Below are 12,407 nucleotides of genomic sequence, written 5' to 3'. Positions count from 1 at the left end.
CACTCCGGACACTGTGTGCTCTGACAGCAGCTACAGGGACACAGCACATCCCACTCCGGACACTGTGTGCTCTGACGGCCGCTCACAGGGACACAGCACGTCCCACTCTGGACACTGTGTGCTCTGACGGCCGCTCACACAGCACAGCCCACTCGGGACACTGTGTGCTCTGACGGCCGCTCACAGGGACACATCACGTCCCACTCCGGACACTGTGTGCTCTGACGGCCGCTCACAGGGACACAGCACGTCCCACTCCGGACACTGTGTGCTCTGATGGCAGCTACAGGGACACAGCACATCCGTAAACCACACGGCAGGCCCCGGGGTGCAGGGCTGGCACTGGCACGAGTGAGGCCTGCCCTCGGGAGCCCATCTTCCAGGCCCTGGGCAGCTACAGCTGCTGCAGCAGGCGGGCTCCAGAGCCCCTGTGCCCCATCCAGTGCCCCCCACCAGGCGGGTCCCAGAGCCCCCTGTGCCCCATCCAGTGCCCCCCACCAGGCGGGTCCCAGAGCCCCCTGTGCCCCATCCAGTGACCCCCACCAGGCGGGCTCCAGAGCCCCCTGAGCCCCATCCAATGCCCCCCACTAGGCGGGCTCTAGAACCCCCTGTGCCCCAACCAGTGCCCCTCCTCCCGCAGCTACTCCGGCCTCGCTCTCTAGTGCAGCTCAGTCGATCCCGCGCCTCCCACAGGTCCTGTCTCCCGGGGAGGGCGCGTGCTGGTTTGAAATGGGGTAGAGAGGAAATCGAGCCAACGGCATTTCTTCATGCGCCCAAAGGCGGCACTTTCGTAAGGAAGGCGGTAGTGGCTTCCTAAGAACTCACGCTGCGCCTTCATTGAGAACCCCGCACAAAGAGGCTGCCTTCAAGGGAAGGATGTGAATTTCAATCATGAAAGTCACAGAAGTTTAAAGGGAAAACAGGCATGAGGAAGATGTGATTGGGATGGTCCCTACGGCTGGGTATAGAAGGCAGGCTGGAGGGGCATGCTGGCGACGATGACCCAGCAAGCAGGCAGCAGCGAGCACTGGGCTGATGCTGCAGGAGCAGGAAATGCAGAAGAATTGCTACATACACATCTCACATTTAAGCAAATCACATTATGAGACGTGTCGTTAATTTATGTGTCCCCGATAACGCCTGCTGCTAATTATTGTCAAATGAAAAATGAGGTTTCCATGGTGAATTGAAATTGTACTATAAAACCTTCTTGAAGAGGAAAAGAGAGTAAAAAAAAAAAAAAAAAAAATAGGGGGAAATTACCAGCAGGAAACTGGAGCAGAAAGAAACTTAACACGCCAGCCAGAAAGCTTTGCTTCCAATTACTGTAGGTTGGCTCACATGGAACTGACCCTCCAGCCGGAAACAATGATAAACTCCGGCCAAAGCTTACACAGAGAACGGCCTGCGGGCGCTGGAGAGCAGCCGACAGGCTGGGGCTGCACTGGAACCCGCCGTGATGCCCAGTGCGCTGCTTCCGGCCGGCCTCTAACCCAAGAGCAAGCCGCCGCCAGAAGCATGCCGAGTGGCTGGAATTTGGAATCAACCCAGAGTCTGGCTGGGTTTCACACCAGAAAACAGCGCCAATGACCAGCACAGCATGGGAGAGTAAGGCGGGAAAGCCCACACAGCAAGGCAAAGAGCAGGCTGTGACTGTCTCTGCCCAGATCTCTGGCTGCCCCCCGCCAGTTGGCAGAGCAGCCCACAAAGCCCAGCCCAGAGGAGACCGAAGGGTTCGGTGTTAGCAGTGAACACCTCGGGAAGGCAGACATTAGAGGCTGAATGTAGGAAAACTGGCTGCTAAACACAAAATCCTTCAGGGGAACTACCAGGACCCCTCTCCATAACGCCCAGTTCACGCTATCCATGACCAATTCCCAGACATGGAGGGGAGCGGGGAACAGGAAACTATGATCCATCTTCAAGAAAAATGTGATCAATAAAGACCAAACATGAGATGGCCTAAAGGTTGGAATTGGCAGGTTAAAATGTCAAAGCCTTTCACATTTTAAAACCAGTGTTTGAGAACATAGAACGGTGCCGGGAGCACTCGCTGTTCGGAGTTATCTGAAACCAGACGGCAACAAGCCCTCCTGAGGGACTCCATCACAGGCGGTAAACTCTGAGGCAAGACACCCCTGGCCCCAGGGGGCACAGGCCCTCAAGGGGCATCTCCACCGGCATCCCTCAAACACGTGCTCTCCGGAGCGCCCGGGCCTGCCCCCACAGAGCCAGCCAGCAGGGGACACTCTGGGCGCTGCTGACGAGGCTGGGATAAAGGAAGGAAAGCCTGCCCGGCCTGCGTTGCTCAGTGTTTGAGTATCAACCTATGTGTCAGGAGGTCACAGTTCAATTCCCAGTCAGGCACATGCCTGGGTTGTGGGCTTGATTCCTATTTGAAGGGGGAGGGGGGAGTGCAGGAGGCAGCTGATCAATGATTCTCTCTCATCACTGATGTTTCTCTCTCTCACCCCTTTATCTCTGAAATCAATAAAATATATTTTTTTAAAAAGAGACGCTTTTCTTTCTCCAGGTTGTCAGCCTGCATAAGCCTGGCTGTGCATGACCGACATAAACGACTGAACTCTTTGCCCCTTTATAGTGAGACTAGTGGCCCAAGGCACAACATTCATGCACATTAAAAGTGGATTAGAAGGCCAAAACCGGTTTGGCTCAATGGATAGAGCGTCGGCCTGCAGACCGAAAGGTCCCAGGTTTGATACTGGTCAAGGGCATGTACCTTGGTTGCGGGCACATCCCCAGTAGGAGGTGTGCAAGAGGCAGCTGATCGATGATTCTCTCTCATCGATGTTTCTAGCTCTCTATCCTTCTCTCTTCCTCTCTGTAAAAAATCAATAAAACATATTTTTAAAAAGTGGATTAGAGGAAATATTTTAATATTGCTATTACCCTTTCTCTATATAGAAGTGTCAGAGATGAATGGAAATTAGTAAAATGTATATAAACATTTTCTTCCTGTCAGAGTCTGGGGTGTACCATGGGAACCAGAGTCAAGTCCCTGCTCACCCACAAGCACCTTGAAATTGTGTGAGACCCAGATCTGGCTAGCCCCACCCACATTGGGCTAGATCCAGACCCGGCTGCCCCACCCTCAAGCCCTGCTGGGTGGGAAGTGAGGCCTGAGGTCCCCTGGCCTGGCTCCCGGACGTGGGGTGCGGCCTCGGGTTCCCCATCAAGCCCTACTGGGTGAGGGGCACGGCCTGAGGCCCCCCAGCCTGGCGCCAGGGCGGGGGATATGACCTGAGGTCCCGTCAAGCCTCACCAGGCAGGGGTGCAGCCCCAGGTCCCGGCCCTGGCCCAGTGCATGCAGCCTCAGGTCCCTGCTGACTGCTCAGTAAGGGAACTCGGACTCTGCTGCGGGCGCAGCCATCTTGTTACGGCGTGATGGTCAATTTGCATATTCTGTCTTTATTAGTTAGGATTCTCCTCACCATTAAAGGAATAACATCTTCATTATCGAAAACTTTTGAAAATAAGGAAGCAGCAGAAAGAACTAAACAGCCCCGGAGGCAGATCACTTAAGGACAGTCTGCATTTTGGAATTCCTTTTCAACCATTTGCTGATATTCCACAGACACTTTCCATGTTCCCATGACCTTCGTGGAGAGCATGGCCCATGGCGGCACCGCACTGTGTGGTGCGCTGCGGCTCACTTACCTTCCTCTTGGCAGACATCCGTGTTCCTCGGCTGTTGCAGGATCCCAGGACTCCCCTGGATAACTCCCATATTCAAGGCCGTGTCCTCAGCTCAGGTCCGCAGAAGAGGACTCGCAGGCCACGGCTACTGACATCGTAGCCCGGTGCTTAACAGTACGTACCTAGGTCTCCCAAATACTTGAGGTGTAAGTTGTTATTGACGCTGAGGTTCTTCAGAAAGGCATTGTAATCCACTGGGATGTCCTTGTTAATGCTGTAGAACTCCGCAAACCTAAAACAGAAGTGCTCCTTAGTGACAGCGATGGTGAGTCAGACGACAAATGAAGCACGTCTGTTACTAAGGCACCGTCCCGAGGGGTGGTGCTCACTGTAACGGTGTTCTAGCTGGAGCTGGAGTTACAGTGCACCCCGAAATGCCACCCTTTAATAAAGACAGATACTTCCGAGGAGAGCCTCCCTCTGTCCACAGGCGGGTGCGCATGGAGGCCAGCGGGGCAGGATCACCGGGGACCCGCCCAGGGGGAAGGCTCTGCCTGGGACGTGAGGCCCCCCGTCAAGCCCCGCTGTGCAGGGGGTGTGGTCTGAGGTTCCCCGGCTGGTGCTGGGGTGGAGGGCTCAGCCTGAGTTCCCCCAACCCAGCACTGAGGGTGCACCCTGAGATTCTCTGTCAAGCCCCACCTGGTGGGGATGTGGCCTGAGGTTTCCCCAGTCTGACACCAGGGCAGGGGGCGTGGCCTGAAGTCCCCTGTCAAGCCCCATGGGGGCGGGGAGGGCATAGCCTCGGTCTGGCTGATTGCTCCTTAGAGCTCCTGTGGGAACTTGGCCTCCGCTGTGGGTCAGCCATCTTTGTGAGGAGTGACAGTCGGTTAGCACATTCCCTCTTTGTTAGGCAGGATGACAGTTTTTGAAGGTTTGGTTACATTATCTCCATATGTGATGGTTTCTATAATTATTTAATCTCACGCTGCTTCCTACACATTTAGTAATCACCACTTAAAGATTTATCTTTCTGTTTTCCAAATTTAACAAAGATGCCCTGTGCTCGTCACAGCACACACCTTTGTTCCTCGTGAGGCACCTGCTATTGTTCTCCTAGGAAATTACCCCGGGATCTGACAGCTGCCAGACTCAGTGACGAAGCCCGAGGCTCCCCTCACCCACAGGGTGTCTCCTGCAAAGAGGCTGCAGCTCGGGAACCCAGGAGGCGGCCGAACGCTCCCTTTTTCAGTCGCCGAACTCTAGACGGTGTGGGCTGCTCGGCTGCCACAGGGAACGGGCGCTGGTGGGAATCTCCTCACCAGCCGACCATCTGCTGTGAAAACCAGCGGCCCTTCACACTGGTATCTGCTCCCAGTGCCCGCTGCACAGACACTGCACACAGACAGACCCACGTGAGGCCTGGGCGAGGCTCCTCCAGGTAATATTCCCCAGCGAAGCCCGCCCTCCCGAGCGCGCAGTAGCTCAGAGGTTTTTGTGGAAGATACTTTAGTTTTATTTTGTTTCATTTTATTTTATAAGAACGAAGGCCTGGGAGTCAGAATCACTCCTAAGATGCCACAATTCAGGCCACGTTGCCAGGGACCTGCACTCCACGCCCACGCCGACCTCAGACAGGTGGCGGCGCACTGCAAGGACCAAGGGAAGGACACCAGCTGACCCCGCAGCCGCTCCAGGGCCACCGCTGGACCTGAGCCCGGGGCTCCTGGCCTGGGCAGCCGACGGGCCGCTGGTGAGGAGCGACGGCGTTGTGCCTCCAGGCTGCTCACCCGTTTCACCCGCACCCCACACTGCCGCCTGTAAGGAGGGGAGGGCAGGGCTGAAGATGGGAACGGGAAAAGGGAAGGCCCTGGGTCTCGGGTCGGCGGTGAGGTATAAAACCCGGTGAGTGTTTCCCCCGCCGCTGGTTCACATCGCTGCCCGGCATCCTGCAGCCTGCAGAGAGCTCTGTGCCCAGAGGGGCGCTAACAGCCCAATGCGGGCATGGCACCGCGGGCACGCTTTGCACAGAATCCATGTACGTCCGTGGAATCCTCACACCACCCCTGCCAGGCAGGCTCCCCACCACCCTTCCTTTAAGAGGAAACTGAGTCTCAGAGAGACTGAGGGAGGGCAGAGCACAAACCGGACCCCAAGTCCAGGCCACACCCACCACACCAGGCCCTGAGGCTGGAATTAAACAGAACACCATTAGATTAAACAGACAAGGATTCGCAGGGACCGGTTTGGCTCAGTCGATAGAGCGTCGGCCTATGGACTGAAAGGTCCCGGGTTCGATTCCGGGCAAGGGCATGTACATTGGTTGCGGGCACATCCCCAGTGGGGGGTGTGCAAGAGGCAGCTGATCGATGATTCTCTCCCATCGATGTTTCTAACTCTCTATCTCTCTCTCCTCCTCTCTGTGAAAAATTAATAAAAATATATTTTAAAAATAAATAAATAAACAGACAAGGATTTAAAATGCAGTGTTTCCTGCTCAAAAACGGAAAAGGCAGCGTTACCCCAGAAGCAGCTTCTCGGGGAAAGCGTGTGCTTGAGCTTCCGCAGACAAGCTTTAGAGCAATTGGGGAAATGGCTGCTTTGATGGTCCGCGCCTCCATCCTCACAATCCGCTCGCCTCTCGCCTTATCACGAACATGGCATTGTTTCTGGGCTTAAGAAACCTCAAATAAAAACGTGTGGAGCCTTTATTATTCAGTGCCGTGCGATGGGGAAGCAGACAGCGGCATTTTTTATAGATTTACTAGGTTGGAGACGGCAGTGCCAAACGCAGGGTTTATTGTCAAATAAAACGGTTCTGCTTTTTGATTGCCGGCTTTAAAGCGCTGCTGTGCTCTATAATTGCGTGCACGAAATTATTTAATTTGTTTTGTTTGGATCTTATTCTGGACACTTTCCCAGCCGGGAAGATGTAAAAATTAAAACATCTATTATGGCTTTTGTATGCTGAGGTGGGTGATAAAGAGGAAAAAAGGAATTATTCAAAAGACTGGGAGATATCCATTTTTTAAATGTCTCCTTGCTTTTCAGACCCCGCAGTGCCTGCGACAGCCAGGCGCCCGCTTGACTTCCGGCCACAGGAGCGCACTCTGCCCCCAACAGAGGCAACAACGTCTCGCCACTGCTGCAAGGATGCCCTGGCCGGGCAGCTCAGCTGGTTGGAGCATCGTCCCCACACACCGAGGTTTGGGGTTCGATCCCCAGTCAGGGCACAGAGAAGAATCAAGACACAAATAAGTGGAACAACAAATCGATCTCTCTCTCTCTCTCTCTCTCTCAAATTGATTTTTAAAAATTAAAAATACTGTGCAGAGAACCACAGGGAGCCATTTCCGTAGCCACATCAGTGTTGGGGTGAACCACTGGGGCTAGGCACTCCCCTTGGTGGATGGAGGGTGTTGACAGAAGTGGGAAGGGGAGGAGCTGAGCCTCTGTAAGTGAAGTTAAACATGGATCCTCCTAGTGGCTCCCATTCAAAACTCAGGAGGCACTGAAGCCAGCACCGGGCTGATGTCACAGGACCTGAGTTACCGGAGGCTCGCTCCATGCCCGAGCAGCTCCACATGCTGCAGGGCTTCCGAACTCAGGACCAGCTGAAGGTCCCTCGCTGTCCCCTTCCGGACGCCCCAAGCCCGGCAGGAGCAGCCCTCCGAGACAATTAGCTGAGTCAGGGCGGAGGGCCAGTCGGGAGCATGTCAGCCCGGGAATAAATGTGGAGCCTCCTTCTCCTAGCCCCGGGCTGTGAGTGGAGGAGCGGGACAGCTGGTGCGGGGTCACTTCCTGGAGATGCAGGGCCCAGGCCAGTGACTCCCACCCTGGTGCCGAAGGACTCAGAGCCGTCACGCTCCCTGTGGAGATGCCACGGAGAGCCGTGTGAACGTGGGAAGGAAGGAGAACAGGGCCCCCTCCAGAAAGAATGGAGACAGAGGGAGGACAGTGTGGGATGGAGGGACCGACAGGCCCCCTTGGGAATGGTCTCCATCCCCCGCGCGGCCGGGCGCCCTCACTCACTTCCGGTACTCCTCCTCCGTCATCCTCAGGCAGAAGGTCTCCAGCACCCGCCGCAGCTCGCTGGGCAGCATCCGGCCCGTCCTGTTCACGTCGATGAGGCTGAGGGCGCGCACCACGGCCTTGATGTTTCTGGAGATCTGCACGGAAAGCCGTTGGGGAGAGGTCAGAAGACCCGGGCTGAAAACCAATGGCCACGAGCAGTGTGAGCGCTGTGGACGCCGCTGGCAGAACACGGCTCAGAGCCGGCAGCCGTGGCTGCTGAGTGGCGTGGGAAGGGGGAAGACGCCGTGCGCTATGGAATGCTGTCAAGGCGGTGCTCCCTGTAACTGGTCTCGGTACGTTTTTAACCCTTTCCGCTGTAAAGCGGTCAGTCTCACGCACAGGCCCCCCTGTGAGCCACAGGCAGCAGCCGCTTTGTGCCTGGCGCTGGTACCAGCTCCGCGCCTGAACATGCCAGCTCCTGCTCCTCACAGCCACGTGCAGACGCTCCTACTGGGAGCTTATGGAACCATGACTGAACTTCACCGTCTGACTTTTAAAATTCACCACGGCAAGTGCGTGCTGATGTCACAGTGAAGGGCACCGCAGGCCCGTGGAGACGCAGAGCCGAGCTGAGACCTGCCTTCAGCCACGCATATTTAGAGGAAGGAGACACCCTTGGGCTCCGTGTGCCCAGCGCAGAGCCACGTGGCTGACTCGGGGGAGGCAGGGGGACCGGGTCCCCACTGTCAGATAACACTGAGGTTCAGGGAGGCCATGGGAGCCACCCAACGTCAATCCTTAACCACCGCCCCGCAGAGGAGAGAAGGCACAGAAGCTGCCATGGGAACAAGAACCTGCCTCCGGCGTTTGCATGTTCTGTTCCCGGGCCTGGCACCTTCTGCCCATGAGCCTCTGGCTGCTCTCCACTGCACCTGGGTCTCGGCCCAAACGTCTTATCACAATGGCCTCTCCTGGGCACATGCCGAAGATGGGAAGGACCCACCCCGCTACCTCCAAGTACTTCTCGCCAACGAACACAATGCTTGTTGTTCCCCCGTCTCCCGGAATGTCTGCTCCGCTCACGGGACCCCCTCAGGGCTCTCTCACCTGCTTGGCGAAGGCCTCCCTGGGGCCTGGTCGCCTGCCTGCAAAGCTCTGCAGGGCCTGCCAAATGCAACAGGGTCACTGCACACCGTCACCTGCGTGGCAGTTATGTGGCAAGTCCCGTGCTAGGTTCCACACATGTCCCACTTCTGACCGCCAGAGACTGGCAGAGATGATCAAACACCGACACGGGCCGCTGAGCGAGGAGGAGGGGCCCGTGGCTGAGGGGGCCCCTCGGCTCCAGCACCCGGCCGGAAAGCGCAGGCCCGGCCACAGAGACCACGTGCTCCCACGGCCACATAACTCCCCACACCGGGTCTGCGGCAGACCGCGCTCACCTCCCCGGCGGAGCGGAGGGCACGGCGATGTGCTTTTTAAAGCCCAAAGCGCCCATATGGCTCTGCAGCGGGGAGCAGCCAGGCTGGCACGGAGCCCCCAACCGGCCGCGGCTCCAAGTCTCTCATCGTTTGTCAGACGGAGTTTGGCAGGTCTGCGCTGAGCTGCAGATGGCGGCTCAGCGAAGGCGTGGAGAGGGCCTCGCTGTCAGGATCGGCCCGCGCAGGGTGGAGGGAAGCAGAGTGGAGGGACCAGCGTGCGGGTCACAGTGGCCATGCCCCGGGCCTGCCCCACGTCCCCATGCCCTGGCGGGGGAGGGCAGCGGCGGACAGGAGACAGTGAGGGTGGCTCAGGCAGCACTCCTCTCCAGGCCGGCTGGACATGGGTGTTCGGTGTAACTGGGCCAAGTCTGCGCGGAGAGCCAACTGTCTCAGAGCCTCCTGCGTGTGTGCCCACCCCGGCTCTCACTGGGGGTCTCAGTCTCTGCTCTGTGACTTCCATCCTGACATCTGGCCTCCCTCCCCGCTCCCTCTGGCCTCTGCTCTCCGGGTGCTCCATTCCCACCCTTCAAACCTCACCGCTTCCTGGGGGGAACGGTCAGCGTCAGCGGAAGGAGAGGGCCTGTCTCCTGCTCCCCCACCCCATCCAGCCCGCTTCTAGAGGAGAATGTGGCCGTGCCCTGTGACTGCGCAGACAGGCCAGGAGAGGGCGCCCTGCGGCCCGGCCTCAGTGCCTAAGGGCCGGTCCCTCTCCTGTGTTCCAGGTGCGGAAGCTGTTGGCCACTTGTGTGTGTGCCTCCAAGCAAAGAATGGGTTTCCACGTCTAAATGGCTGGGGAACAAGAGTGGTATTTTGTGACATGTGAACCATATGTGGATTACCGAGGGCTTCCCAGACTCCTAAGTAAACGTTATTGGTGCCACCATGCCCCTTTATTTACATACTAGGGGCCCAGGGCACAAATTTGTGACCTCGAAGGGAACTGTGGCCCATGAGGATGCGGTAGGCACAGGGGCGGGTCTCAGCCCATCCTCTGCGCCCCTGCCCGACCCCTCCCGCCACGGTCCCTGGTTCCCTGGCAGCCCATGTGCTGACGGCACCAGCCCCACTCTCACCACTGATGGCGCAGAGCGATTAGGGCCAGAGCCGAGTGGGTGAGAGTGGGGCTGGTGCCATCAGCGGGCGCAAGCAGTGGCTGCTGCCCCAATCACCCCTCAGGAGCAGGGGGAGGTGGAGAAGCCCTCAGGGGCAATAGGTCTGGCAGCCACCGCTCGCACCCACTGATGGTACCAAGTGATTGGGACTGGCACCGGGCACCAACAGCAGGTGCAAGTGAGGCTGGCGCCAGCTGTGGGTGCAAGTATTGGGCAGAACTGTGGCACACATGAGCAAAGAATTTTCAGTAACCACCCAAGGCTCGCCCCAATGACAGCGACCAGTGCCCCACCTTGGTCTGGCACCCCCGTTCACCTGCACCACCATCCCACTCGCGGGGCAGAGCACGCCCAGGGCCTCCCAGCCAGGCACTGTCTCAGTGTCCCTTGCTCACTGCGCACCTGTCACCACGGTTACATCCATTTTACGCGTAAGGAGGACATTTTTAAATGGAACCACGAAAAAGGAGTTCTTACAATAAACACATCAGTGCTCATTTCCCTCATTATTCCACTTTTGGCTGTTTCGTATAAAATCTTTAATTAAACTTTTTCTTTGAAATCGTCGTTACCAACCAGAAGAAAGGACGGGGACGGAGGAAGCACAGCTGTGCAGACAGGAAGCCCATTCGGGACTAAATGGACCGGAACGGGGCGGCGGCCTGCCGGCTCCGCTCGGAGTCTGGCTCCGCATCCTCCCAGCGCCGGCTAACTTGTCACTTTATATCAGTTCCATCTGTTTGCTCTGCAGCGTATTGGCTTCCCACCGTGAACACTTCCTATTTACCAGCTGGTAGCGGTGAGCCAAACCAGATAGGGAAAAATTAGAGGCGTTCAGAACCTCATAAACAAACTCTCCGTTGGGCCCGGCGGGCGGAGCGCCGGGGGCGCCACCTCCGCCTCCTGACACCGCTCCCGCCGCCCTGGGCTCCACGCTCCCTGCACACGAGCATCACCGCCTCCACCGAGGCTGGCACACGCTCACAGAGCCTCACACGAGACCCGTGAGCATGGAGGAAAGGGGCCGACCACAAGGTCAAGGCAACCTAAACATCAGAGCTGCTATCCCGGAGCAAACACCTGAACTCTGGCGTGGGTTTCCTTGCTGCTGTACGAGCACAGGCCACGCAAACCTCCCGGATGTTTGATTCGTTGTTAAAATGCGTCCCTGCCACGTGCAGCTTAAGGGCTTCAAGGAGAACCCTACCCACCTCTGCACCCCGACAGCCAGGAAACCAGCCGGAGGCTGCAGGCTCAGTGCGCGGCCGCTCAGCTGAGAGCGCTCAGCTGCACGCCCAGCGAGGCAGGTCCGAGGGCTCCCACCTGCTCCCCGGCCCTGCACCGCTGTACACACCCACCCTATGAGTTACTGTGCGTGGGTTCGCCACACACAGGAAACATTCTTTTAAAACAAATAAGAAGATAAACCAAGTCTGAAATAAGTCTGCTGCTCAGAATCCTTGCTTTCGCCTCCCGGGAAGCCTTTGGTAAGGCAGGACTAGAGCAGCCACACGGTCCTGGAGGAGGAGTGTTTGCAGCTTCACTTTCACAAAGTGGCTGTGCCCGTCAGGTGACATCCTCCAGATCACACGTGGGCGCGGGCGCAGGCGGAGCTGTGACACTTGTGATTGACAGCGGCTCCCAGCAATCTGTGCCAACAGCTCTGTGTATGCTAATTCCCTCCAGACGAGCGAGGCGATGAGTTCAAATATCTGCCCAGAGCCGTCCACCTGGGGGGGGGAGGATGCGCACAGGAGATGCAGGAATCACGGGGCGCCTGCGCCTGGCCCAGGGCCTCGCTCCAGGCCTGAGGCTCACACGCGGCAGGCGGTGTGTCCGCTCAGACGCGCTGTGATCCTGGCGAGGCTCGTTTAGAGTGGCTGTGACTGGTTGTTTCTTTCCTCCTCAAGCCGTAATTTTTAAGTGTCTTGTTTTTAGGACAATCCACCTTTTGAAGGAGTGAGCCTACCATCACTGTGTCTTTTCCTCCTGGGTATCACAGGCCAGATGAGCAGGTTGCCTCTCACTTCCTGATGCTTCTGAGATGCCTGAGGCAGCCGGGGTGCCCCATGAGCACAGTTAGACCGCAGGGTGGGTGGGTGCTGACAGACACAATGTTCGGACCCCATGGCACCGGGCTGGGACC

At 57.4% G+C, this 12,407-nt stretch overlaps 1 protein-coding gene across 1 annotated transcript in view; it reads right to left on the bottom strand.

Moving 5' to 3' along the window:
• EFCAB6 (EF-hand calcium binding domain 6) overlaps positions 1-12,407 on the bottom strand; it is a 101,327-nt gene that overhangs the window by 77,902 nt on the left and 11,018 nt on the right. The window contains exons 5-6 of the mRNA XM_045575100.1: positions 7,687-7,823; positions 3,840-3,949 (exon numbers count right to left, since the gene is read on the bottom strand). Of these exons, the coding sequence (XP_045431056.1) occupies positions 3,840-3,949; positions 7,687-7,823 (247 nt within the window). The remainder of the gene's footprint in view (positions 1-3,839; positions 3,950-7,686; positions 7,824-12,407) is intronic.

Source organism: Pipistrellus kuhlii, unplaced genomic scaffold (genome assembly GCF_014108245.1).
Source record: "Pipistrellus kuhlii isolate mPipKuh1 unplaced genomic scaffold, mPipKuh1.p scaffold_m20_p_64, whole genome shotgun sequence".
Classification (NCBI taxonomy): Eukaryota; Metazoa; Chordata; class Mammalia; order Chiroptera; family Vespertilionidae; genus Pipistrellus; species Pipistrellus kuhlii.
Note: the sequence above shows the minus strand (reverse complement) of the source record. Positions and strands in the feature narration are given on the sequence as shown.